Consider the following 27,559-nt stretch of genomic DNA (forward strand, 5'->3'; position numbering starts at 1 on the left):
CGCGAGATCGTGACCTGGCTGAAGTCGGACGCTTAACCGACTGCGCCACCCAGGCGCCCCTTGTACACAAATGATTTTTGATACCTATGATCATCACATTGAGAAATGACCACAACATTAAGTCTAATTACCATGTGTCATAACGCAAATTTGTAACTTTTTTCTTTTGGTAAGAACTTTTAGATTTACTTCCTTAGCAACTTCCAAATTTATAATACATCATTGACTATAGTTCCCATGTTGTATCTCATATCCCTATGACTTACTTACTTTATAACTGCAAGTCTGTACCCTCTTGATCTCTTTTACCAATTATGACACCCCCCCATTGTTCTCCCCTCTAGAAACCACCAAACTTTTCTTATATCTGTGAGTTTTGTTTGTTCATTTTGTTTTTTAGATTCCAGATGTAAGTGAAATCATATGGTGTTTGTCTTTCTTGGTCTGACTTATTTCACTTAGCATAATACTCTGACGTTTCATCCATGTTGTCACAAATGGCAAGATGTCATTCTTTTTTTTCTATAGTTGGGTAGTATTTTATTGCATATAGATACACCACATCATCTTTATCCATTCATCTATCAATGGACATTTAGATTGTTTCAGTATCTTTACTATTGTAAATAATGCTGCAATGAACCTATGGGTGCATACATCTTTTCAAATTAGTGTTTTCCTTTTTTTCAGATAAATATCCAGAAGTGGAATTACTGGATTTTATGGTAGTTCTATTTTTAAGTTTCTGAGGAACCTCCATACTGTTTTTCATAGTGGCTGCACCAAATTACATTCTCACCAACAATGACTCCCTTTTCTTCACATCCTTCACAAACATTTTTTGTCTTTTTGATAACAGTTATTTTTACAGGTATATAAAGTGATATTTTATTGTGGTTTTGATTTGCATTTCCATGATGTTTAGTACTGTTGAGCATCTTTTCATGTGCCTATTGGCCCATCTTGAGATCCTCTGCCCATTTTTAATTGGACTGCTTTTTTGTTATTGCTACTGAGTTGTAGGAGTTCTTCATATACTTTGGATATTAACCCCTTATTGAATATATAATTTGCAAGTACCTTATCCCATTCAGCAGGTTCCTTTTTTATTTTGTTGATGGTTTCCTTCACTGTGTAGAGACTTTTTAGTTTGATATAATCCCACTTGTTCATTTTTGCTTTTGTTGTCACAAAAGTATGTTTCTAGAATCATATCCAAATAGATATTATTGAGACTAACGTCAAGGAGCTTACCACCTAGGTTTCCTTCTAGGAGTTTTATGGTTTCTGGTCTTACATCAAGTCTTCAATCCATTTTGAGTTAATTTTTGTGTCATTTTAAGATAGTGGTCCAGTTTCATTATTTTGTGTGTGGCTGTCAAGTTTTCCCCACAACATTCATTGAAGAGACTATCCTTTCCTCACCATATAATATTGCCTCTTTTCTTGTAAATTAATTGACCATCTATCTGTGAGTTTATTTCTGGGCTGTCTCTTCTGTCTCACTGATCTATGAGTATGTTTTTCATACCCATACCATACTGTTTTGATCCCTGAAGCTTTGTAGTATAGTTTCAAATCAGGCAGTATGATGCCTCTAGCTTTGTTCTTTTTTTTTTCAGGCTATCTGGGATCTTTTGTGGTTTCATAAACATTTTAGGATGGTTTGTTCTATTTCTATGAAAAATTCATTAGAACTTTGATAGGGATTGCACTGAATCTGTATATTGCTTTGGGCCTATAGATATTTTAATGATAATAATTCTTCCAATTCATGAGCACAAAATAGCTTCCCATTTATTGTTGTCTTCTTCAATTTCTTTTATTATTAATGTCTTTTAGTTTCCAGCGTGCAAGTCTTTCGCCTCCTTGGTTAAAGTTATTCCTAGGTATTTTTTTTTTTGGATGCAATTGCAAAGGGGACTATTTTCTTAATTTCTCTAATAGTTCATTGTTAGTATATAAAAATGCAACAGATTTTTGTATGTTTATTTTGTACCCTGCAACGTTACTGAATTTATTAGTTCTAAAAGTTTTTTGGTTGAATCTTTAGGGTTTTCTATATATAAAATCATGTAGTCTGCAAATAGTGACAGTTACACTTTTTCCTTTCCATTTGGATGCCTTTTATTTCTTTTTCCTGACTAATTGCTCTGGCTAAGACTTTCAATACTATATTGAATACAGTGGTGAAAGTGGGCATCCTTGGCTTAATCCTGATCTTAAGGGAAAAGATTTTAGCTTTTTATCACTGAGTGTGATGTTAGCTGTGGGCTCATCATATATAGCCTTCATCATGTTGAAGTATACTCTGTCTACATCCACTTTTTTTGAGTTTTTATTATAAATAGGCACTGAATTTTTTCAATTCTTTTTCTGCATTATTGAGATGATCAATTGACTTTTTATTCTTCATTTTGTTAATGTGGTATATCACAGTGGTTTGTGAATGTTGAACTATCCTCACAGTCCTGAAATAAATCCCAGTATTTAATGAATTATTGAATTTGGTTTGCTAATATTTTGTTGAGGATTTCTGTATCTACATTCATCAGGGATATTGGCCTATAATTTTCCTTTTTGGTTGTGTCATCAGGTTTTGGTATCAGGGTAATGCTGGCTTTGTAAAATAAATTTGGAAGCATTCCCCTCTTTCATTTTTTGGAATAATTTGAGAAAGATATTAACTCTTTTTGAATGTTAGGTAGAATTCACCAGTGAAACCATCTGGTCCTGAACTTTTGTTTATTGGGTTTTTTTTGATTACTAATTGAATCTCCTTGCTAATATTTGGTCTATTTAGGTTTTCTATTTTTTTTTTTTTTATGATTCAGTCTTAGAAGATTATATGCTATCCATTTCTCCTAGGTTGTCCAGTTTGTTGTATTTAATTGTTCATGGTATTCTCTTATGATCCTTTGTTGTTCTTTGTGTTAGTTGTAACTTCTTTCTTTTCTGATTTTATTTATTTGAGCCCTCTTTTTTTTCTTGGTGAGTCTAGCTAATGGCTTGTTGATTTTGTTAATCTTTTTAAGGAACTAGCTCTTAGTTTCACTGATCTTTTCTACTGTCTTTTGGTCTCTATTTCATTTAGTTCTTCTCTCATCTTCATTTTTTTATTCTGAGACTGTATTTTTTTAGTTGAAGCATGTTCATAATTGTTTGCTGAAACATTTTGATCAAGCCTGCACTCCATGATGATCTGTGTCAAGTAATTTAACATCTTTGTCACCTCAGTATTGGTGTATGTTTACTGTTTTTTCTACTTAAGTTGAAGTTTTTCTGGTTCTGCGTATGACAAATGATTTTTGAATCAAACTTGGACATGTAAGTTATTATATAAGGAGCCAAAGATATGCGATATTATTTAAATCTTCTGTTTTAGCAGGTTTCCTGTGAGAAAGAAGGCACTGTCCCATTACTGGGAGGTGTTGGGGTTTTTGTGTATTGGCTTCTCCAGCACCAGGATGATCTATGAGGGATGTATAAGAGGGTACATAAACAAAAAGAAAACCCTGGGAACTCACTGCAGTATTGTTCCTTGGGTCCTTTGGTCCCTAGCATGTCTGTCTTCTTCTATCTACCTTTCAGAATCTTATGTTTTATATGTAATGTTGACATTTTGGCTGTACTTAATAGAAGGAATACAAAAAAAGTATTATCTACTCCATCTTTCTATAAGAAGTTGCTATAGTTTTTTTTAATTGATAAAGGATTATGTGATTATGTTTTATTTCTTCCTGGATGCCTTATATAGGGCCACAAAAACTTAATCTATATTCATATTTATATAAGAAATGTTTCTTAAGAAAGAAAAGGGTCACACAGATGGAATTTCCAAGTATCTCATATTTTAAAAGCATACAAAGAATATAAAATATACAGAGAACAGAAAGAATGTCACATAATCAAGGATGAACATATGAGTTTAGACAATGTAAGACCCAAATAGTGTCAAGAAGATAAAAAATGTGAAAAAAAATTGAAGCTCTCAAAATGCTAAGGAAATCAAGAAGGAGAAGAACCGTTTTGTTGAAGTTGATGGTATAATTAATGAAGATTAAAAATAAAAAAAGGACAGCATCTCTTAACTCATCCACTCATGTGTAGGAGATTTATTTAAGGATATAATATGGATTAAGTATTAGTAGTAAAAGACAGAGATCAATGAGATACAGTTCTTGCTCTCAATCGTTATTTTAGTGAAACAGAGTGATCAATCACAATACATTGTGTAAAATCTATGAACAATTTTTGGAAAGCTAATTTTACTATGTCTATGGAGTTCAGGCAATAGAAGGAAAGGAAGAGAAGACAGAAAAGGACAGAAGGAAGAGAAGGTGACAGAAAAGGAAGGTGACAGAAAAGGTGACAGAAAAGGAAGAGAAGGAAATGCCAGGCAGATAAAACAGGATATACAAAGATTCAAAGGAATGAATGAATGTGGACAAAGGGAGTGGTGCAAAATCAAGTTTAGAAAGACAATACGTAGCTGTCATGCAAAAGCATTTAGGCTCAAATCCCAGGGGTAGCCAAGAACTACAAGAATTAGTTGTGATTTTCTCTTCCAGAAAATATAAGTTCATGAAGCAAAACAGAATCAAAACTCATGATAGATAAGTCATTATACACTTGGTCTCCTGGCTCATATAAAATATTTTTAGAAAATATAAAAGCATTTGAAAATAAATCACTGACCTGGTTATGATCTTTGAGGGAACATGGAAGATTAGGAGAGATGAACAAATGTCATTGAATTTGCACCTTCCACCTCTGATTTCCTTTTGTAAACTATAGATCAGAGATATTTGATTTCTAGCCTACAAATGTTTCCTAGAATAGATTATAAAGGCTGTGTGTGTGTGTGTGTGTGTGTGTGTGTGTGTGTTTAAAAAAAATGATCATGAACATCCAGAATGGGTTCACTGAAAAAAAGTCATATAAACTGGCCTCATATCCATTTTTGACAGTATTACTAGGAGACATGATATCATATGATATTTATTTTTGAAACCATTGACAGATTAAAAATAACCAAATAAATTTATTCAAAAGGTGGTGATTTATAGAATGGTGACAATAGAAGAAAGTTAGTGCCATGCCACAACATCTGTTCTTGGCCCTACTCAAACACATTTCTGAATGACAGGAGGGACATGGACATGACAAATGACAGAATCAGAACAAAAAACAGATACAGGGACTGGTTCCAACAAGATTAAGAGTCATAAATGTCTGATAATTAGATCCCCTCCAAACATAACCATCAAATGGAGGAAAACCACAGAATCACCTTAAGCTCCTCTTTCCTTCTCAATCCTGATCTAGTCCATCAGTAAGTCCTATAGACTCAAAATATAACCAGAATTTGATACATTCTCACAATCTTTACTTCTACCTTCCTAATTTAAACTGCCAATTTAGATTATGGTGATAACTTCCTTACTGGTCTTCCGTCTCCTACCCTTGCCTTCTATAGTTTATCCTCAATACAGCAGCCAAAGTCATACTTCTAAAATAAAAATAAAATTATACCACTACTCTATTCAACTTCTTCTAATGCCTTCACATTTCAATAAAAATAAAAGTATTCCTAATAGCTTACAAGACCTTTAAATGTTCTGGCATTCCATTAATCTGCTGGCTTCATTTCTACTAATCTCTCCCTCCTTCATTTTGCTCATGAGCCTCCTGGCTCTTTCTTACAGGCCAGGTTAAATGTCACAGTAATGTCTTGAGAAACAGAATGAATCATTATATTGTACACTTCAAAGTAATATAACATTGTATGTTAATTATACTTGAATAAAAAAAGAAGAAAACAACAAAAAATAAAGTTTATAAATTAGTAGGGAAAAAAAATCAAAGAGATGGCTTGTGGCTATCATTTGCTCACTGATATGAAGTGATGAAAAGGGTATTTTACCATTGTGTTATTCTTTCCAAAATCCCACACCCTCAGTATAATCATGAGAAAAATATTAGACAAACCTAAATTGAGAAACGTGCTACAAACTCCTGACCAGTACTCCTTAAGGTCATGAGAAACAGTAAAAGGCTGGTCTCCTGAGACTGAAGAGACATAACTAAATACTATGCAGTTAGGCAGGAGTGGATCCTGAACAAGAGGATGTTAATGGAAAAACTAGTGAAATTCAAAAAAATCTTAGCTTAAAAAAAAGTGGAGTCTTCTAACCCATGAATTTATACCTCCATTTATTGAAATATTTGCTAATGCCTCTAATAAGAATTTATAATTTTTTATATGTGGTTTTAACACAACTATTCTCATTTTATAGTTCTTACTGATGATCTATTTGTATTCCTTTTTTATACACAGTTATATCATCTGTAAATAATAAGTTTTGTGTTTTTGCCTTTCTAATCCTTATCTTTATTAATTTATTTTCTGATCTAATTGCACTGGGTAGCAATTCTCATATAAGGCTGATGGAAAATGTGGTGGAAAGTGTGGAAAGAGTGGTGATAGTGGAAATCATTACCTTGTTCTTGACTGCAAAACAAGTTTTCAACATTTTGCCATTAAGTAGAATGTCTGTGATAGATTTTATAGAAATATACTTTATTAGAATAAGGAAGTACCCTCTTTTCCTAGTTTACTAGCTTTTATGATATCTGTTCGTACGTACTAAATTCATACGTACTAACTTTGTTTTCTGTCTGTTGAGAAGAATATTTGATTGTTCTCATTAAGTCTGTTCACTGTGGTATTTTTGAACTGCATCTCACACATTTACATACATATGTATTGTATAACTAATATTTTGCTTAATTATTGTGCCTGTATACAACTGAGTGACTCTGTAATTCTACCTTCTTATAATTCGTTTTGGTATCAAGATTATGGTAGCCTCATTTAAAGAGTTGGGGAATCTTCCCATTTACCCTAGGCTTTGGAAGAGTGGTCTAAAACTGGAATTACTATCCCCTTGAATGTTTAGAAAAACTTACCAGTGATGCCACCTGGGCTAGAGTTTTCTTTGCAGGAGAGAAAAAAACATATACATTTTATAATATATACATATATGATATATACATAATATATATCATATATCCAAATACACACACATACACACATATATAAATGATCACACAGAAAATTTTAATCTTTTTTTCCTTTTGGTGTATGGTTCTATGAATTTTAACACATGTATAGATTCATGTAACCACCACCAAAATCAGGATACAGAACTGTTCCATCATCCCCCCAAATTCTCTAGTACTATCCCTTTAGAGTCGCCCCTAGCACCACTGATTTGTTACCCAACATACAGTTGGTCTTTTTGAAAATGTCAAATAGATGGAATCATTTTTCAAGTCTGTAACCTTTTGAGACTGGCTTCTTTCACTCAGCATAATGACTCAGAGATTCTTCAAATTGTTGCTTATATTAATAGTTTGTTCCTTTTTTATTGCTAAGTAGTAGACCATTATTATACGGATGTACAATAGTTTCCTTATCCTTTCACCTGCTGAAGGACAAGGGGTTGTTTCCCGTTTTTGGCAGTTTTGAACAGAGCTTCTTTAGGCACCAGTGTACAAGTTTTTGTGTAAACCTGTCTTGATTTCCCTAGGAAAAAACACCCAGGAGTGGGACCGTTGGGTCATACAGTTAATTTTATAATAAAGTGCCAAACTGTGTCCCAGAGTGACATACCACTTACAATGAGCAATGTACGACAAGTTTTGGTTGTTCCAGATCTTCACTCCCTCTTTGTGGGAATACTTTTGACCATTATTTCAATTTCTTCAGAGGTTTTATAACACAGTTTTCCAATTGTTCCCCAGCCAGTTTTGGTTAGAATTTCTAGTATCTTGCCCATATTTTCAAATTTATTGGCATGCAGTTGTTTGCAATACTCCCTTTTACCTTGTCAATGTCTGTAGTATCTTAGTTATGTCCTGTTTTTCATTCTTGATTTCGGTTATTTGTATATTCTCTTTTTTTTTTCTTGTCAATTTTGTCAAAGGTTTGTTAATAGTTTTCAAAGAACAGAGTTTTGCCTATGCTGACCTTTTGCATGGTAGGTTTGTTTTCAATTTTATATTACTTTCTTGTTTTTACATTTGAAAATCTTTTAGCTGTTCTTTTTTCTAAATTCTTAAAAATAGATGCCTAACCCATTAACTTTTAGCCAGAACCTTTTCTGAAGTATTTACTTAAGGTTCTAAGTTTTCCTCTAAAAATTTTTTATGAATATTCCATATAGTTGAAAAATATTTTGCAATTACTAAGTACATTGTTTATACACCTTATGTATATTTTCATATCTTACTCACTGGTTTTGTGTAATTATTCTATCAATGACCAACTGAGGTGTTAAATCGTCCACAATGACTAGATTTGTGTTTTTCTTCTTGTACATCGTCTATTTCCCTTTCTATATGTTTGAGGGCTTATTATTCGGTACACACACATTTAAAATAATATTTTATTAGGGAATTTAATCTTTATTATTATTATTTTTTATTTTCAAATTAGTTAACATACAGTGTAGTCTTGGATTCAGGAGTAGAACCAGTGATTCATCTCTTACACATGACACCCAGTGCTCATCCCGAAGAGTGCCCTCCCTAATGCTGTTCACCCATTTAATCCACTCCACCACCCCCCGATCCCCATCAACCCTCAGTATGTTCTCTGTATTTAAGAGTCTTTTATGGTTTTCCTCTCCCTCTGTTTTTATCTTATTTTTCCTTCCCTTTCCCTATGTTCATCTGTTAAGTGATTTCGCTTAATCTTTCATTATTATAAAGTGATCCTATTATCTATAATAATGCTTTCAAGCGTTAAAAGTTGATGTCATCTGAAATTTAGTCACATCCACTTTTTAAAGCATTTTCATAGGAAATACTATGCGTCTATCTATTTTTTCCATATATTTGTAATCTCTGTTTTTACATCTCAGATCTATCAAGGATTTGTTTCCTCATGTCTAAAATACATTCTTTAAAATTTGCCTTAATAAGGGTCTGATAACAAATTTTCTGTTTTCAAACTTGTCTGAAATCATTACCTCATTTCACCTCCTTTCATAAAAGAAATCTTTGCTAAGTATAGAATTCAGTATTCGCAGGCATATTTTACTGCCCAGCTTCCATTGTGGTTACTAGGAATTCAGCTGTCAGCCTAACTGCCACTTTCTTAAACATGATCTGACTTTTTCAAATTTACTTTTAAGAGTGTTCTTTTGTCTTACATGTTCTGCAATTTCACCATAATGTGAATAGGGGGTAGACTTATTTATACTTCTTGAGATTTACTGGTCTTCTTGAGTCTATGGTCTCGTGACTTTCACCAATTCTGAAAAAGTCTCAGCGATTATCTCTTCAAATATTGCTGCTTCTCATTTCATTCTCTCTTCTCCTAGAATTAAGATATATATTGGACCTTCTCATTCTACTCTTCATGTTTCTTATCCTGTTTGTGTGTGTGTGTGTTTTTTTTCTATATTTATTTCTGAGTTGTATTTAGTATAATTTCCCCATTTTCCAATTCTTTAATTCTTTCTTCAATTCTGTTTACTTTTTGTTAAAATCCATGCTTTGAATCAGAATTTATATTATTCTAATTTTTCATTTTTAGTTCTATTTGGTTCTTCTTAAAATCTATTGGTTATATTTTATTCTATCAGAGCAGGCAATTTCAAATTTGTCTATTTTTTTCTTGAAAAATGACAATCATTTTATAATCTCTTTCAGATAACTCACTACTAATTACAGTCTTTATGGGTGAGTTTCTGCTTCCTTTTGTTTCTGATAATTATCACTCATGTTGCTGTTTTCTTGGTAACTTACTTGGAAGATTTCTATAGTGCTAGTTTAAAGGTATGTTCTTCCAACAGATCTGAATTTGCTTCTTCTTGGCACCTAGAAGTATCAGCATAGATACTTTAAAGTATCTACTTTAAATTCAGTTATGGCTTGAGATTTATTAGGCTATACAGTAATGTGAATTTAAGCTGTAAATCACTGTAGGACAGCTGGGTTACTCCTTGTCAGAGACAATCCTGCATTCCCCCGACCCCTGGCCAAGGCAGTTTTGCTTGCTAACTCCTGAGGAAGGAGGGTTTACTCTGAGCTCACCATAGTGCATCATAACGTCAAGATGTAATTCATACTGGGGGAGGATCTGCTATAATTCATACTGGGGGAGGATCTGCTATTAAACGTGGGTATTAAACTCTTAGGTGGTCCTAGGCTTTGTTTCTTCTCAGAGCCTGAAAACCACATCTTACATTACCCTGGTTAGGCAAATGTCCTTGAGGCCAAGGAGTCTTCTATGCAGTGCTCTGCTTACCTCTATGGGTTCCTGTTTTCACATAGATTTTGATCTGTTAATGTCTCACTATCCAGTTAGCTCTTTTAAAGCTTTCAAGAAGATTTACGTATTCATTTTAAATCTAGCACCATTAGTTATTTTCAGTGAGAGAGTTAGTTCAAATAACTTATCCCAACACATTTTCAGACACAAAACCTCTTCATTGATTTTTCATCTTTCTTTCCTCCCCTCTATCTCATTCTTCTATCTCCCTCTTTTCCAGAAAAATCATTGTTTTTTTGTTTCTTGTTTCCATATTAACACTTTGGATCAACTATACCAATGGATCAATTCTGGCCCCAGACACAAAACATGTAAGAAATCCTTGCTCCCAGAAGTTCTGAGCTCAGTATTATAGTTTAACAAGAAGTAACAGCTTTGCTATTAATGAGCTGTGATAATAAGTCAGCAATTTAATTTCTCCGGGTTTTACTTTCCAGAAGTCTAGGAGATGTCAGTCCTTCTGTTACCTTCCACACAGAACAAGCCAAATCTTACATACCTTCTACATTCCTATTAAATCTCTCCCTTTCATTCGCATTCCAAGGGCCATTTCCTTAGTTATAAAGTCTCATCTTTCCTCCATTGTCATAGCCTCCTTACTGAAGGTGCTACTGGTCTCTAGACTCTCTCCCTCCAAAATTCTTTTCCATATTGCTATCAGACTCATTTCTAAACTGCGTATCAATGATGTTCTCATAGCTAGCTTCTAGGGTAAAGTTCAAATTCCTTGACTTAGCACACATCACCCTTCACAGTCTTTGTTTATGCCTCTGACCTCACTTTCTGCAAACACTACTTGTTCAAACCTTTATGGATCCATGTATATTGTTTCTTCTGTTTTGAAACACCTTCTTTTCCTTCTCCTTTACCAAATCAACCTCTACTTGTCCTTTATAACTCAAGACCAGCACTGCTTCACTCAGAAATTCTTCTAAGACTTAACTTCCTCTCTCTGATTTGAACATTCCTGCTTAATGTTTCCACAGAACTTTAAATCTATACCTACATCAAACTGTAATGAATTTGTGACTTATTTATCCTTCTCACTCATTAAACTATAAGCAATACAGAGACAGTCTTATTCAAGTTTGCAATCCCATTCTTGCAGAATCTGCTTAATGCTATAAAATGAGGGGGCTGGTTACATGATTTCAAAAGTTCCTGGGGCCCCTGGGTGGCTCAGTTGATTAAGCCTCTGATTCTTGGTTTTGGCTCAGGTCATGATCTCACAGTTTCATGAGTGCAAGCCCTGCATCAGGCTCTGGAGCCCTGCATCAGGCTCTGTGCTGACAGTTCAGAGCCTGCTTCAGATTCTTTCCCTCCCTCTCTCCATGCCCTTCCCCCACTCATGCTAATTCTGTCTCTCTCAAAAATAAGTAAACTTCAAAAAAAATTTCTTTGCCAGCTATAAATATATCCTGTTGTAGAAATCTTAACTACTGGTCCTCTGTGCTACTATTAGATCCATATTTTATCTAAGCTTCCACCAGAGTATCCAGACTCTTTGACCTGCAAATCTGATTCATTTCTCCAGAATTCCTAGCCTGGGTTTTAATATCTTATTTAGATGACCTCCCCAAATGTGAACTCTTGCCAGGGAGGCTTCTCCTCTGACTGACCTTGAATATGATCACTTGCATGCTCTTTGCCTTTGCCAATGCCCCTATTCCTGATCTCCAACCCCTCTAATTCACAATATGTGCCATTTCCACATTCTTCTGTTTTTATACAACTGTTGTTTAAATCCTGGCAAGACAGGGTAACTAATTTAATTAGGTTATTAGGAAAAGTAGAGAGGAGGAATTTTAGATCTGAAAGAAAAGACTATATAGTCCACTTTCTTCATTTGACAGATGAGGAAGAATGTTAAATATTCAATGTAAGTTAAGCAGAGAGACTCTCTCTCTTAGAGTGACTGTCACTAATCCTTCCACTCACCCGTGCTTTAGTTTAGTAAAAGTAAAAATTTTACTTAAGTAAAAATTTACAGCAAATGAAAGAATCACAGTACTTACAGGATTCTGATACATATAGGGAAATGGAAGAAGGGGGGAAAGAACAGGGAGAAGGAGGGAGAGTGAGAAGCTTTCAAACACTAAAAATACTCCCGTGATTTATCTGTTTTGTGGATTTTTGTTGAGTTATGTTATAATTTTACTGTACCAAAATACAATCTGTAGGTTTCTAAGTAGATTCTTCATTTGAAGTCACCATATGAAATTAAAGGTAGGTTCAATTATATCCACAGTATATGGAAAGCTGGATTCTGGTTTAAAAAAAAACTACTAGACCTCAATATATTATTTATATTGTACAAATAATCAGAATAGCTTTATTATTCTGTTTCATGATCTACTTTCTGGTAAGTAAGAGGATACCTTATATTGAATTTAATAGACAAATTCAGAGACCATTTCAAACTTTTCATCAAAGTTGTCTTTTCAGTTAAGATATATTTTTTTAAAGACTCAAGAGGCCAGAATATTACACAAAACATTAAACCCACCGTCATCGTCCCAGCAGCTCTTAGCATCGCCTTCTCTCTCGCTGCTCCCTGGTAACACTGTCTGGTCTGTGGGCTGGTCATCTCCCGGCAGGCCACCCTCACAGTCTGCTGCGTCTGTGATACTTTCTTCTTCCACAATATGGAGTTTGTCTTCATCATCCGAATCTGAATTTGTTTCTACCACAGTGTTATAATTTGTAACTGTAATACAAACAAGAAACAAATAATCAAAACCAACTAGCATAAAAATCAGTTTTCATACCTCAGTAAAAAGAAATTTTAAAAAGGACTTCATTTAAGTGTTCTATAAATAGTAACTCATTTATTCTTACAACCTTCTAGCAACGCTATGAAACAGTATCTACCTGCTGTCTACTACTTATAACCCTGAAACCAAAAATAGAAACCAAGACCTAGGAAGGTAGGTACCTTGTCCAAGATCATATAGCCAGGAAGAAGTAGGGCCAGGATTTGAACTCTAGCAGTACAGTTCTATATACTGGGCTCTAACACTACATCAAGTATTCTCTCCTGCCATAATGAGTTTATCCTATGTGATACGCCTTATGTACAATTCGGGCCTCAAATCTTTAAGGCATTAAAATTAAGAAAAGAGTTCATCTTTTCTAATAAGTCAATAGTCCATCACCAAATTTACCATAAGAAAGACATGTTTAAGCTGTCAATTGGGCCTATGCATTTCATATTAATCCCACACTGAATTCAGAAAGAATCTACCAAATCAATTTAGCCAAATTCTGCATAAGGCATGATTCAAGTAATGTTTGTACGTAAGTCTGTAATTTTAGAAAAAAATAACTGGCATTCAAAAGTTTTCAAATGGCCACCCTTTCCATACCTTTAATGAATGTCAGTAAAATTTAACACCAACATTATGAAGATAAGTAAGTATTTGGAATGACCACAGCTCATAGAACCATAAGTAACAGTTGAGAATAAAATTCTCTAAAACAAATAATATAGTATAGTCAATATTTTCCCTTCAGAGTCCTTGTAATAATCACTCTACTGGGATAAATTATTTAGTACCACATTGGGTATGGTCACTGGAATGCCTCTTTTCAATTGTTTGCAAGGTGATTCTTATTTGCTAAGCAAAGACTGGAAGGGAGAAAAAGAAATCTTTGCTTTGTTTAGATAACTAAGCAATAATTACTTTCAGTTATTCTTTCAATTTCTTCCTTAAAATTTCCAACCATTCTTGAAAGAAGTTAATAACCTGAATGTATAAATGATATGCATATATACCCCCTTCTCATATAAATACACACACACACCTGACAACAAGAAGAAAGAAATACAATCAGAAGTGGATACATATGTCAAGGTGAGAAGGAATAAGAAAAAATCTCCAAAACTACTTTTATAAATCTCAGGAAGACACCTCTGCTCCAAAGAGTACTAGAGTTACCCTTTCCCCCACATTAGAAATTCTTCAGTATCTTGTCAGAAGCAATATATCAAGTTTTGTTGTGTTATTAATACTTTAGTGTGAACACATTTTTCCAACTTTTTCCCAAGAGCAAGCCACTTTCTAATCTCATTACAAATGTAATACATGTTCAGTTCACAAGAATTCAGATAACATAAACATGTAAAACTAGTAAAAGCTCCCTCCCCCAAATTTTCCTTCCTTGACTCACTGTAAAGATAACAGTAACAGCAAATTTTATTAATTTATCTATGCATGAAATAGGCATGATACACAATCACTTTATATACTTTATCCTATTTAATTGAAATGCTGACCTCACCTTATATACATATATATTTAATGTAATTTCTCTATATAAGTGTGTTATACATCTTTAAATACACACATATGGAATCACATTATACTGTTCCCTACCTCGTTTATTGTCACTTAACATATCTTGGAAATTCTTCTATTTAAGCATATGTGAGGCTTTCTCATTTTCCTCTTGTTCTCATTTCATTGTACAGACAGAATTTAACCAATCACCTATACTGATAAAGTTTATGTTTCCAAGTGATGGTTAAGCATTAGCGACAATGTCATAATAAACTTTCTTGTAAATATATCTTTACATTGGCCATTCCTTAAATTCATTTGTCAGATATATTAGTAGAGATGGAAGTGCTGAGTCAAAGGGAAAACGTATTAAATAGATATGGAAACATGGGGAATTCCTTGTACTCCAGCCACACAATGAGGAAAGTCAATTGTGCAACTGTATGTGGGGATAAAGGGAATGATTCTTAAAGGCTGTTCCAAAGCTGTCACTATGCTTGGACATGGATAGTTGAAATGCTATTTTGTGAAGAGAAGGTTTAGTGATTCGTCAGTGTCTTTGGTTGGCCACGGGTGTTATTCTTGCTTTAATACTGTAGTACAGTTCTATCATTACAATTTTGTTAGCTGTGGATTGTCCAACCATACATTTACATTTAGAGGATTTAGGGCTTGAAAATTACCCTATAATTAGTCTTTAAGATATATATGCATTTTTGTTCAAATATTTGCTTGCATGCCTTATAGTTTCACTAAGTTCCTTTTACTCTGAGCCACACTAAGTTCTTCTTACTTGGGTTTCTTCACCCTGTTTTATTCTGCCTGGGTTGGCTGTAGCCCTAAGTACTCTTCAAGAACACCTGTCACTTTCTAGGACTCTAGCAAAACTCCTTCTTGCCCCCCCCACCCCAGTATGAGCTGCCATTTGGTATGGAAGATTGTAAGTCAAATCCCCCAAACCACAAAGACTGCATGTAGTTTATACTTATCTTGGGAATTTTCCCAAAGCATGTTTTGAATATGTGGCATAGAACTTGAAAAAAAAAACAACACTACATTTTATTGGCTAAGATGGAAAAAAGACCAATAACTATTTTCCAAGGCTTCTTACTATCTTCTGCTTCACAGTCACTTAGCTGAGAGAAAAAGCAGTGAAAATGGTTTATACCGATTGGTGTAACTTAGAAAATAGGCAAGCTTCCCTTTGTTTCTGGATCCATCCTTTTGTTGATCTACAGAATTAATTTTAAAAATAGAGCCTCAGCACAAAAAGCATAAAGAATAATGCAGGCCCTGATAAATCCTAGTAGCCAATGAAAATGTTCGTTACCTCAACTGTCTGTCCATCAATCTCCATTCCTCTATACTTTTAAATCTTTGGCTAAAAAATATAATAAAATATAGTTTATCTAAAGTTTGGAATATTCTTTTTTCAAAAATTAAAAAAAATGTTTTTATTTATTTATTTTTGAGAGACAGAGAGGCAGAGCATGAGTGGGAGAGGGGCAGAGAGAGAAAGGGAGTCACAGAATCTAAAGCAGGCTCCAGGCTCCGAGCTGTCAGCACAGAGCCTGACACGCAGGGCTTGAACTCACAAACCACGAGATTATGACCTGAGCCCAAGTTGGACATTTAACAAACTGAGCCACTCAGGCGCCCCTAAAGTGTGGCGGCATATTCTTAACAAACAGGTGATTATCACCTTTTAGTTCTGAGTTTTAATTAAAATAATAACATTTCAAGAAAACAAAGATAAAGGGATTGGAAAAGGTAAACAGTTTTTAAAATCTTTCAATATAATTAACAATATACAATATGAATTTAAATTTCTATAGAAAAATGGTAATACTTGGGGGTGCTCCTGGGTGGCTCAGTAGGTTAACCATCTGACTAAGCTCAGGTCATGATCTCAGTCTGAGTTTGTGGCCCTCCTCAGGCTCTGTGCTGACAGCTCAGAGCCTGGAGCCTGTTTCAGACTCTCTCTCTCTCTCTCTCTCTCTCTCTCTCTCTCTGACTTTCCCCTGCTCACACTCTCTCTCTCTCAAAAATAAAAATTAAAAAAAATTAAAATGGTAATATTTTCTATGCATTCCTGTTGTGACTAGAATGTGGTTAAGGACACAGTGACTTCTTGGTGGTAGTTCTTGTTGGTGTTACTTGCTAACATTTAATGCAGATATAACAGTATCCACTGCATAAGGTGGTTGTGAGGGTCTAATGATTTAAAAATGTGCTTAGATCAGTGTCTGGCACGCAATAAAGACTATATAAGTATCTGCTATCGTCGTCGTCATCATCATCATCATCATCATCATCATCTTCATGCTCAATGTTTACAATTCCTAAAAAGTTGGTATTGTTACATCTCTCCCTTTTATAGACCAAAACAACAACAACAACAACAACAACATCCCAGAGTAGCACAACCTGTTTGAGGTTATTTAGCTATTAAGTTATAGAGCTGGACTCAAATCCTGGTGTGCCTGATTCCACAGCTCAGACACTTTAACTACTATGTACAAAGCCTCCTGACTGAAAATTGTTGCACAAATGATAAATATTCTTAAATTTGTAGTTTTGTGTCTAGCCTATTCTGGGGCCCTGGCATTCTATACTTAGCAAAATGCCACTAAAACATTTTCAAATGAATAAGAAATTTTAACCATTAGAATCTCATTGCAATATAACAGACAGTACACCATAGGGTAGTATCATCATTATAGTCAACAAACCTTTAAAGACTTTCACATAACATACTATTGTTAGCACTTGCCTGCATATAGTACCATATCAACTGCACTAATTAAACTCCCATGTAAACATGTTTCTTAAGTAATGTACAATTATAATAAAGAATTAAATAAATTAGATGAATACAGTTCCAAAAAAGAGCAATACAATCTCAACTTCAGTCATTAAGGTAAGAGCTAGATCATCTAAATGCTTTAGAAATAAGAACCCTGCCAAGCACTGTTTACTGTAGCTCCGAACAGCAGGTTGGGCCTCACAGGGGAAGACACTGAGGGAGGGATGAAGGGAAAGAGAAAAGAGGAGGGGACATACTTAACCTGCAGGTCTTTGATTCTGGTCAGGTGATAATCGTGGCATGTGTTGATGAAAGCCACAGGCTAAGGCCATATTTCAACATATTTTCAGGCATAAAAATGCTTTTTTTCCCCCCTGGAGAGAAAGTTCTGTTTATACTATGCCATTAATACAGGCTTAGCTATGTCTCATTCTGATCAAACACATACTCATCTGCATGGTAGAAAAGAAAGATAAAATCTCTCTTAGGAAAAAGACATGACAAATATTTTAAAAATAACAGACCGCTGTACTTCTAACATTGTTCCATATATGTCAGACTAACGTAGTGCCATAATTTAGAAACAACTAGAGAAAGGAAGATCCAACAAGGTGGAGAAGTAGGTGGACCTGAAGTTCCCTCGTCCTTGCAACACAGCAGTGTTGAGGCCAAAGGACTTTGAATTCCAAGAGTAGGGGCTGCAGAGTGAAACAGAGGTCTCCAGGGACCCATGAAGATAACCTGGCAGGCCACAGGTGCAGGATTGTGAACTAGGAGAGATAAAATGCGCTGCGTTGGCATGGACTGGAGGGACCCCCTTCTGAGGAAAGACAGAGGGAAATGAAAGAGATGCTGGGGAAGTGTAGGACTTCATCGAGACAAGAGAAAAACCAGGGCGCAGGACGGACAAAGATCCAATCTCTAACTGCGGGGCTACCTCGGGAGGGAGGTCAACTGCCCTGTTCGTGCACCTGGGGAGGAGGGGAGCCAGCCCCGGGATCAGTAACTAGTTCAGAGGCACAGTCCGCAGTGGGAGAAAGCGATCCCCTCCCTGGAGTACTAGAGGAAGAAGGTATATAACCGTCTAAAGGGCAAAGACTGCCTGTGCCCGCCAGCCAGAGGCCATATATCGGTGGCGCGGAGCAGCGCTTCCCTGGAACCGGGGTGCTCGAGCGGGACCCTTTAAGACATCAGGGTTTAAAATTTTTTTTTTCAACATTTTTTATTTATTTTTGGGACAGAGAGAGACAGAGCATGAACGGGGGAGGGGCAGAGAGAGAGGGAGACACAGAATCGGAAACAGGCTCCAGGCTCCGAGCCATCAGCCCAGAGCCTGAGGTGGGGCTCGAACTCACGGACCGTGAGATCGTGACCTGGCTGAAGTCGGACGCTTAACCGACTGCGCCACCCAGGCGCCCCAAGACATCGGGGTTTAAATCCCAGCCGAGTGCCAGGGAGGTGCGGGAGTCGGTGGAGCAGTACAAACCACCTTGTTTGCCCCTGTGGCACTGTGAGGACAGTCTGAACAGAGAGGTTTGGGACACCCTGTCCATGGAGAAGAGACTGGGGTGTTGCCATTTTTCTCCCCATCACCATCAAGATGGGCTTCAGGGAACAGCGGGCCCACAGTGGAGGCGGGACCCACCTACACCAATCCATGCCCCTCCGGGCCTGGTACCTGCTATTTACAAGAGCGAGATTGACGCTAACCAACCATACAGCCCCTCTTCCAGACCAGTGCTGCCACCGGTTCCCAGGCACCCAGCGGTTTTGCATTTCCAGATTTAATTCTTGGACAATTATTATATATGCATATTTTTTTCTCTTCCTTATCCGTTCTTATTTCTTCCCTCCTCGAGTCTGGTTATTCTGGTTCTTGGTTTGTTTAAGCAGACATATTTAATCTGTTCTCTTTATACTTTTTCTCTATCTCCTTCTTTATTTTCCTCTCTCTGTTTTAAGCCATAGTTTCTCTGCCGGGTCAATTTTCTTTTCTTTTCTTTTTCCACATCCCTGTCATTTCTCTCTTTGTAGGGGATAAGGCCTTTTCCATCAACACTGCCCCCACCCTGTTGTTTTGCTGCTGCTGGTGGCTTTTGTTTTTGTTTCTTGTCTTTGTTGTTTTTTTGTTTTTGTCTTCATTTTTATTTGTTTGTTTGTTTAACAGTTTTCCAGGGCTACTTCAATGAACAAATCAAAGCACACCTGGGGGAGGGTCTAAAGCATCACTATTTAGGGAGATAAAAGCAAAGAGACTCATAACAACAGAGAGCAAATAATACACTCCAAAAAGCACCTCCTGAAGGGCCAGGCCCTGGACAGTTATGACCCACCTTTAATATAGTAGTGTTCACAGGTGCAGGACACATAACAAGCTTTTAAAGCACATAAGGGACAGAAAACTAGCAAAAATGAAAAACAAAAAAAAAACAAACCAACCAGATTTCTCCTCAAAATAAATTCCAGGAAGAAATGAAAGCTAAAGAATTGATCAAAACAGATACAAACAATATAACTGAACAAGAATTTAGAATAATAGTTGTAAGATTAATCACTGGACTTGAAAAAAGCATAGACGACCGCAGGGAATCTATTGCTACAGAGATCAAGGAACTAAAAAATAGTCATGATGAATTAAAAAATGCTGTAAATGAGATGCAAAAACTAGAGGCGGTGACAGTGAAGACTGAAGAGGCGGGGGGAGAATAAGTGAACTAGAAGATAAAATTATGGAAAAAGAGGAAGCCGAGAAAAAGAGAGTAAAAAAATTCTAAACCATGAGGGGAGAATTAGAGAGCTGAGTGATTCAATGAAACGTAATAACATCTGTATCACAGGAGTTCCAGAAGAAGAAGAAGAAGAAGAAAGGGGCCACAGGTGTGCTTGAAAAAAATCATAGCTGAGAACTTCCCCTATCTGGGGAAGGAAACAGACACTGAAATCCAGGAGGCACAGAGAACACCCTTCAAACACAACAGGAATCGATCTTCTGCATGACATATCAGAAGATATGTCTGGCATATCTGGCAAGATACAAAGCTAAAGAGAGAATTCTGAAAGCAGCTAGGGACAAATGGGCCTTAACCTACAAGGGTACACATATAAGGGTAGTAGCAGACCTATATATTGAAACTTGGCAGGCCAGAAGGGAGTGGCAGGAAATATTCAATGTGCTGAATAGGAAAAGTATGCAGCCAAGAATCCTTTATCCAGCAAGCTTGTCATTCAAAATAGAAGAAGAGATAAAGGTTTTCCCATACAAACAAAAACTGAAGGAGTTCATCACCACTAAACCAGCCCTACAAGAGATCATAAGGGAGACTCTGTGAGTGGAATGGTGTAAAGACCACAAAGGACAAGAGACATCACTACAAGCATGAAACCTACAGCCAACACAATGACTCTAAATTCATACCTTTCAATAATAATACTGAATGTAAATGGTCTAAATGCTCCAATCAAAAGACACAGGTTATCAGAATGGATTAAAAAAACCAAGACCCATCTATTTGCTGTCTACAAGAGACCCACTGTAGACCTGAGGACACCTTCAGATTGAAAGTGAGGGGATGGAGAACCATCTATCATACTACTGGAAGTCAAAAGAAAGATGGAGTAGTCATACTTATACCAGACAAACTTGATTTTAAACTAAACGTTGTAACAAGAGATGAAGAAGGGCATTATATCATAATTATGGGGTCTATCCATCAAGAAAGGCTAACAATTATAAGTGTTTATGCACCCAATTCGAAGGCACCCAAATATATAAAACAATCACAGACATAAGCAATCTTATTGGTAAGCATGTGGTAACTTCAGGGGACTTTAATACTCCACTTACAACAATGGACAAATCATCTAGGCAAAAAATCAACAAAGAAACAATGGCCCTGAATGATATACTGCACCAGATGGACTTAACAGATATATTCAGAACTTTTCGTCCTAAAGCAGCAGAATACACATTCTTCTCAAGTGCACAAGGAACATTCTCCAAGACAGACCATATACTGGGTCATAAAACAGCTCTCAATAAATATAAAAGAATTGAGATCATGCCATGCACATTTTCAGATCACAATGCTATGAAACTTGAAATCAACCATAGGAAAATGGTTGGAAAGCCTCCCAAGAGCATAGAGGTTAAAGAACATTCTACTAAAGAATGAATGGGTCAACCAGGCAATTAAAGAATAAATTTAAAAATATATGGAAACAAATGAGAATGAAAATATAACAATCCAAACCCTTTGGGATGCAGCAAAGGCAGTCTTAAGAGGAAAATACATTGCAGTCCAGGCCTATTTCAAGAAACAAGAAAAATCCCAAATACAAAATCTAACAGCACACCTAAAGGAACTAGAAGCAGAACAGCAAAGGAATCCCACGGACAGAAGAAGGGAAATAATAAAGATCAGGGCAAAAATAAACAATATAGAATTCCCCCCCAAAAAAACAGTAGAACAGATCAATGAAACTAAGAGCTGGTTTTTTGGAAAAAAAAATAAAGAAATAAACAAAATTGATAAACCCCTACCAGACTTCTCAAAAAGAAAATAAGACCCAAATAGATAAAATCATGAATGAAAATGGGACTTATCACAACCAATCCCTCAGAAATACAAACAATTATTACAGAATACTATGAAAAATTATATGCCAACAAACTGGACAATCTGGAAGAAATGCACAAACTCCTAAACACCTACACGTTCCCAAAACTCAAGTGAGAAGAAACAGAAAATTTGAACATACCCATAACTAGTGAAGAAATTGACTCAGTTATCAAAAATCTCCCAACAAATAAGAGTCCTGGGCCAGATGGCTTCCCACGGAATTCTCCCAGACATTTAAAACAGAGTTAATACCTATCCTTCATAAGCTGTTTCAAAAAATAGAAAGGGAAGGAAAACTTCCAGACTCATTTTATGAAGCCAGCATTACCTTGATTCCCAAACCAGACAGAGACCCCCCCACAAAAAAGGAGAATTATACGCCAATATCCCTGATGAACACGGAGGCAAAGATTCTCAACAAGATACTAGCAAATCAGATTCAACAGCATATAAAAAGAATTATTCACCATGATCAAGTGGGATTCATTCCTGGGCTGCAAGTCTGGTTCAATATTCACAAATCAATCAATGTAACACATCACATTAATAAAAACAAGGATAGGAACCATATGATCCTGTCAATAGATGCAGAAAAAGCATCTGACAAAATACAGCATCCTTTCTTTATAAAAATCCTCAAGAAAGTTGGGATAGAGGAACATACCTAAACATCATAAAAGCCATTTATGAAAAGTCCACAGCTAATATCATCCTCAATGGGGAAATACTGAGAGCCTTCCCCCAAGATCAGGAACATGACAGGGATGTCCACTCTCACCACTGTTGTTCAACATAGTGTTGGAAGTCCTAGCATCAGCAATCAGACAACAAAATGAAATAAAAGGCATTAAAATTGGCAAAGAAGTCAAACTTTCACTTTTCACAGACAACATGATACTTTACATGGAAAATCCAAAAGACTCCACCAAAAGGCTGCTAGAACTGATACATAAATTCAGCAAAGTCTCAGGGTACAAAATCAATGAACGGAAATCAGTTGCATTTCGATACACCAATAATGAAACAACAGAAAGAGAAATCAAGAAATTTATCCTATTCACGATTGAACCAAGAACCATAAAATACCTAGGAATAAACCTAACTAAAGATGTAAAAGATCTGTATGCTGAAAACTATAGAAAACTTATGAAGGAAATTAAAGAAGACACAAAGAAATGGAAAAACATTCCATGCTCATAAATTCCAAGAACAAATATTGTTAAAATGTCAATACAATATACACATTCAATGCAATCCCAAACAAAGTTGCACTGGAAATCTTAAAGCTAGAATAAACAATCCTAAAATTTGTATGGAACCACAAAAGACCCTGAAAAGCCAGAGTAATATTGAAAAAGAAAACCAAATCAGGAGGTATCACAATCCCAGACTCCATTCTCTACTACAAAGCTGTAATCATCAAGACAGTATGGTATTGGCACAAAAACAGACACATAGAACAATGGAATAGAATAGAGACCCCAGAATTAGACCCACAAATGTATGGCCAACTAATCTTTGACAAAGCAGGAAAGAGTATCCAATGGAAAAAAGTCTCTTTAGCAAATGGTGCTGGGAGAACTGGACAGCAACATGCAGAAGAATAAAACTAGACCACTTTCTTACACCATACATAAACTCAAAATGGATGAAAGACCTCAATGTGAGAGAGGAAACCATCAAAACCCTAGAGGAGAACACAGGCAACAACTTCTTTGACCTCAGCCATAGCAATTTCTTGCTTGACACATCTCCAAAGGCAAGTGAATTAAAAGCAAAACTGAACTATTGGGACCTCATCAAGATGGAAAGTTTCTGCACTGCTAAGAAAACAATCAGCAAAACTAAAAGGCAACCGACAGAATGGGAAAAGATATTTGTAAATGACATATCGGATAAAGGGTTAGTATCCAAAATCTATAAAGAACTGACCAAATTAAACACCTGAAAAACAATCCAGTGAAGAAATGGTCAGAGGACATTAAGACATTTTCCAAGGAAGACATCCAGGTGGCCAACAGACACATGAAGAGATGCTCAATGTCACTCATCATCAGGGAAAAACAAATCAAAACCACACTGAGATACCACCTCACACTGGTCCAAGTGGCTAAAATGAACAACTCAGGAAACAACAGATGCAGGCGAGGATGTGGAGAAACGGGAACCCTCTTGCACTGTTGGTGGGAATGCAAACTGGTGCAGCCGCTCTGGAGAAATAGTGTACAGATTCCTCAAAAAATTAAAAATAGACCTACCCTATGACCAGCAATAGCACTACTGGGAATTTATCCAAAGGATACAGGAGTGTTGATTCATAGGGGCACGTACCCCAATGTTTATAGCAGCGCTTTCAATAATAGCCGAATTATGGAAAGAGCCTAAATGTCCATCAACTGATGAATGGATAAAGAAGATCGGTTTATATATACAATGGAATACTACTTGGCAAAAAGAAAGAATGCAATCCTGCCATTTGCAGCAATGCGGATGAAACTGTAAAGTATTATGCTAAGTGAAATAAGTCAGTCAGAGAAATATATCATATGTTTTCACTCATATGTGGATCTTGAGAAACTTAACAGACCAGGGTGGAAGGGAAGGGGAAAAAAAAAGTTACAGAGAGGGAGGGAGGCAAACCATAAGAGAGACTCTTAAATACAGAGAACAAACAGGGTTGATGGGGGGGGCATAGAAAATGGGTGATGGGCATTGAGGAGGGCACTTGTTGGAATGAGCGCTGGGTGTTGTATGTAAGCGATAAAGCACAGGAATCTACCCCCCAAACCAAGAGCACGTTTTACACATTGTGTGTTAGCCTATTTGACAATAAATTATATTTAAAAAAAAGATAAAAACAGAGAGGGATGAAAACCATAAGAGACTCTTAAATACAGAGAACAGACTGACGGTTGCTGGAGGGGTGGGTTAAATGGGTGACGGGCATTAAGGAGGGCACTTGTTGGGATGAGCACTGGGCGTTATATGTAAGAGATGAATCACTGGGTTCTATTCCTGAAGCTAATATACTGTATGTTAACTAACTTGAAAAAAAAAAAAAGACAAAAAAAAAAAGAAACACCTAGAAAAATACATATGTTTGGAGTCATGTTTTCAAGAGTAATCAATTACAGTTAAGTAATAGAGTATTTCACACGTTAGCACTATACTGAGAACAATTTGATTTAGGCAAGAATGCTATGAAATATGAAGGTAGAGACACTGAACAAGTATTTCCATTAGTCTCTAATATCAGTTGGGACAAAACCGTAACAAGACCACTCAACATGTTTTTCTTATCCTGAAGAGATTCCTGGCACATGACTTTCCACATAGTAGGTAGAGAATTATTTGTTGAATTGAATGTGGGGCCATATTTTTTTTTCTCAGTGAAGAAATAAGTCAGGAAAATGACAAAGCTGTGGGGATAACCAAAGAACTTGCAAATAAGCACACAAAATGAAAAAGAGAGGTCATTTGACAATCCACAACATCAAAGAAAACTACAAATAATGTTACAACAGGAAAGAGGAACTTATGTTTCCATAAATACTATATACCCAGGTATATTGTAAATATTTGTTAATCTGGCTTTTGATCTAACTTATAGATAATATTAATGTGTATGTATTTTGCTACAGAATAAAGGTTATGATATAATATGCATATTTAATGTAACATGTAATATACAATGTGTACATTATCTAACTGTAACAAGTCTTTTATTGATTTATTTTTTAAATGTTTATTTTGGGAGAGAGGGAGGGAGGGAGGAAGTGGAAGGGAGGGGCAGAGAGAGAGAGAGAGAGAGAGGGAGAGAGAGAATCCCAAGCAAGCTCCAGGATGTCAGCACAGAGCCCTGATGAGGGGCTCAATGCCACAAACCATGAAATCATGACTTGAGCCAAAATCAGGAGTCAGATGCTTAACCAAATGAGTCACCCAGGTTCCCCTCGAAATATTTTAAAAACATAACTCCAGTCAAAGTCAGTGATTCTGACATTTACCTCTGCAAAGGGTTGGTGGTTTTCAATGCCTTCAGATACAAGCTATTCATAGAATGAAAACTGATAAGCAAAGTCAGGGGAAAGGGCTGCCATCATGCAGAGAATCCTAGTTCTTATTTTCTCTCCTCTCTTATTACACATTAATATTAAGTATTCCTGGGATTCGTCTCTGGTGCTAAGTTCTTATTCTGGCCTCTTTCCCATGGTCCTCTGTCTATATGCCCCCAAAAGAGTCATCCCAAATTACCTTCTTATTTCCCTGACTTATCAAAGCTCCTACTCACTCAGTGAGCTAATTTCAGCCAGTGTAAGTAGACCTCACAAAGAGATAGATGAGACAATTAAATAGCAAAGTTCTTAGCAGACCAAACCAAAATCAGTCCCAGGGACAGGTGGTTCTTTTGTGTGTGTGTGTGTGTGTGTGTGTGTGTGTGTGTGTGTGTGTGTGTGAAAAGTATCTAACTAAAATAATTTACTCAAAATTATCAATAACTAGTATTTCCTTCACAGGTAAAATATGCATTTATAAAAAGAATGCTTTTTAATTTATATAACTTATTACTTATGGAATACAGGCAGGATGACAAAACCCAAGGTGTGAAGACTGAATAAAAATACCAATGCAGAAATTATTGAGTCAACCAGTAGAGAAGACATATAACTGATAAATCAATCCAAAAGCCAGATCTCTGAAGAATGAATAAAATTGGTAATCACTAGCCCCCTTAATCGTAGAACAAAATTGAGAGGCACAAAGTTTCAATATTAATGCAATCAGAGAAGTAATTATAGCTATAAAGGAATTTAAGAGACTTATTTACAAATATTTTGTACAAATCTAAGCAAATACATTTAAGAACTGGAATGAAAAACTTCCAAGGCAAATGTTAGTGATTGTAACTACATTTATTATTTTATAGAATTTATACAATTATATAAGAGATGGCAAAGGTAGACAGACCATAGATAAATTTGGGAAGACCTCAAAAGTCTTCCTAACCACCCAAAAAGTGCCAGATGTTTTCCCAGGTGAATTTCTTCAGCTCCTCAAAGGAATGATAATTCTGTTGCTTTTCTCAAGGAGAGGAAAATGAAAAGAGCCTAAGTTCTTTTTATGAAGCCAACATAATAGCAGTCAACTAAAATCTGAGAAAGAACACACATACATGCATGTGAATGCATTCTCTCTCTCTCTCTCTCTCTCTCTCTCTCTCTCTCTCTCTCTCTCTCTCTCTCATAGACTCAGTCTCACTGGTGATCCCTGATATAAAAATGTTAAATAAAATACTAAATCCAGTGGTACATTAGAAGTTAAATAAAGCAAGCATTATTCAACATTAGGAAGTATATAAGATGGTTCACTATCTTTACATAGTAAAGGATAAACAATATGATCCCTATAAGACCATGAAAGATATTTGATAAAATTCACTATTCCTTGCTGATACATTTTCATAAAAATCAAAGTGAAGTCAGTATTATGATAAATGATTATGTATCAG

The 27,559-nt window shown here is 35.9% G+C and overlaps 1 protein-coding gene across 6 annotated transcripts in view; it reads right to left on the reverse strand.

The window, feature by feature from the left end:
* The window catches only part of ZEB1 (zinc finger E-box binding homeobox 1), a 198,927-nt gene that overhangs the window by 50,953 nt on the left and 120,415 nt on the right, over positions 1-27,559 (reverse strand). For all 6 annotated transcript variants that reach the window (XM_058681545.1, XM_058681544.1, XM_058681547.1 and 3 more), the window contains exon 2: positions 12,852-13,052. In XM_058681545.1, coding sequence (XP_058537528.1) covers positions 12,852-13,052 — 201 coding nt within the window. The remainder of the gene's footprint in view (positions 1-12,851; positions 13,053-27,559) is intronic.

This window comes from Neofelis nebulosa, chromosome 8 (genome assembly GCF_028018385.1).
Source record: "Neofelis nebulosa isolate mNeoNeb1 chromosome 8, mNeoNeb1.pri, whole genome shotgun sequence".
NCBI lineage: Eukaryota > Metazoa > Chordata > Mammalia > Carnivora > Felidae > Neofelis > Neofelis nebulosa.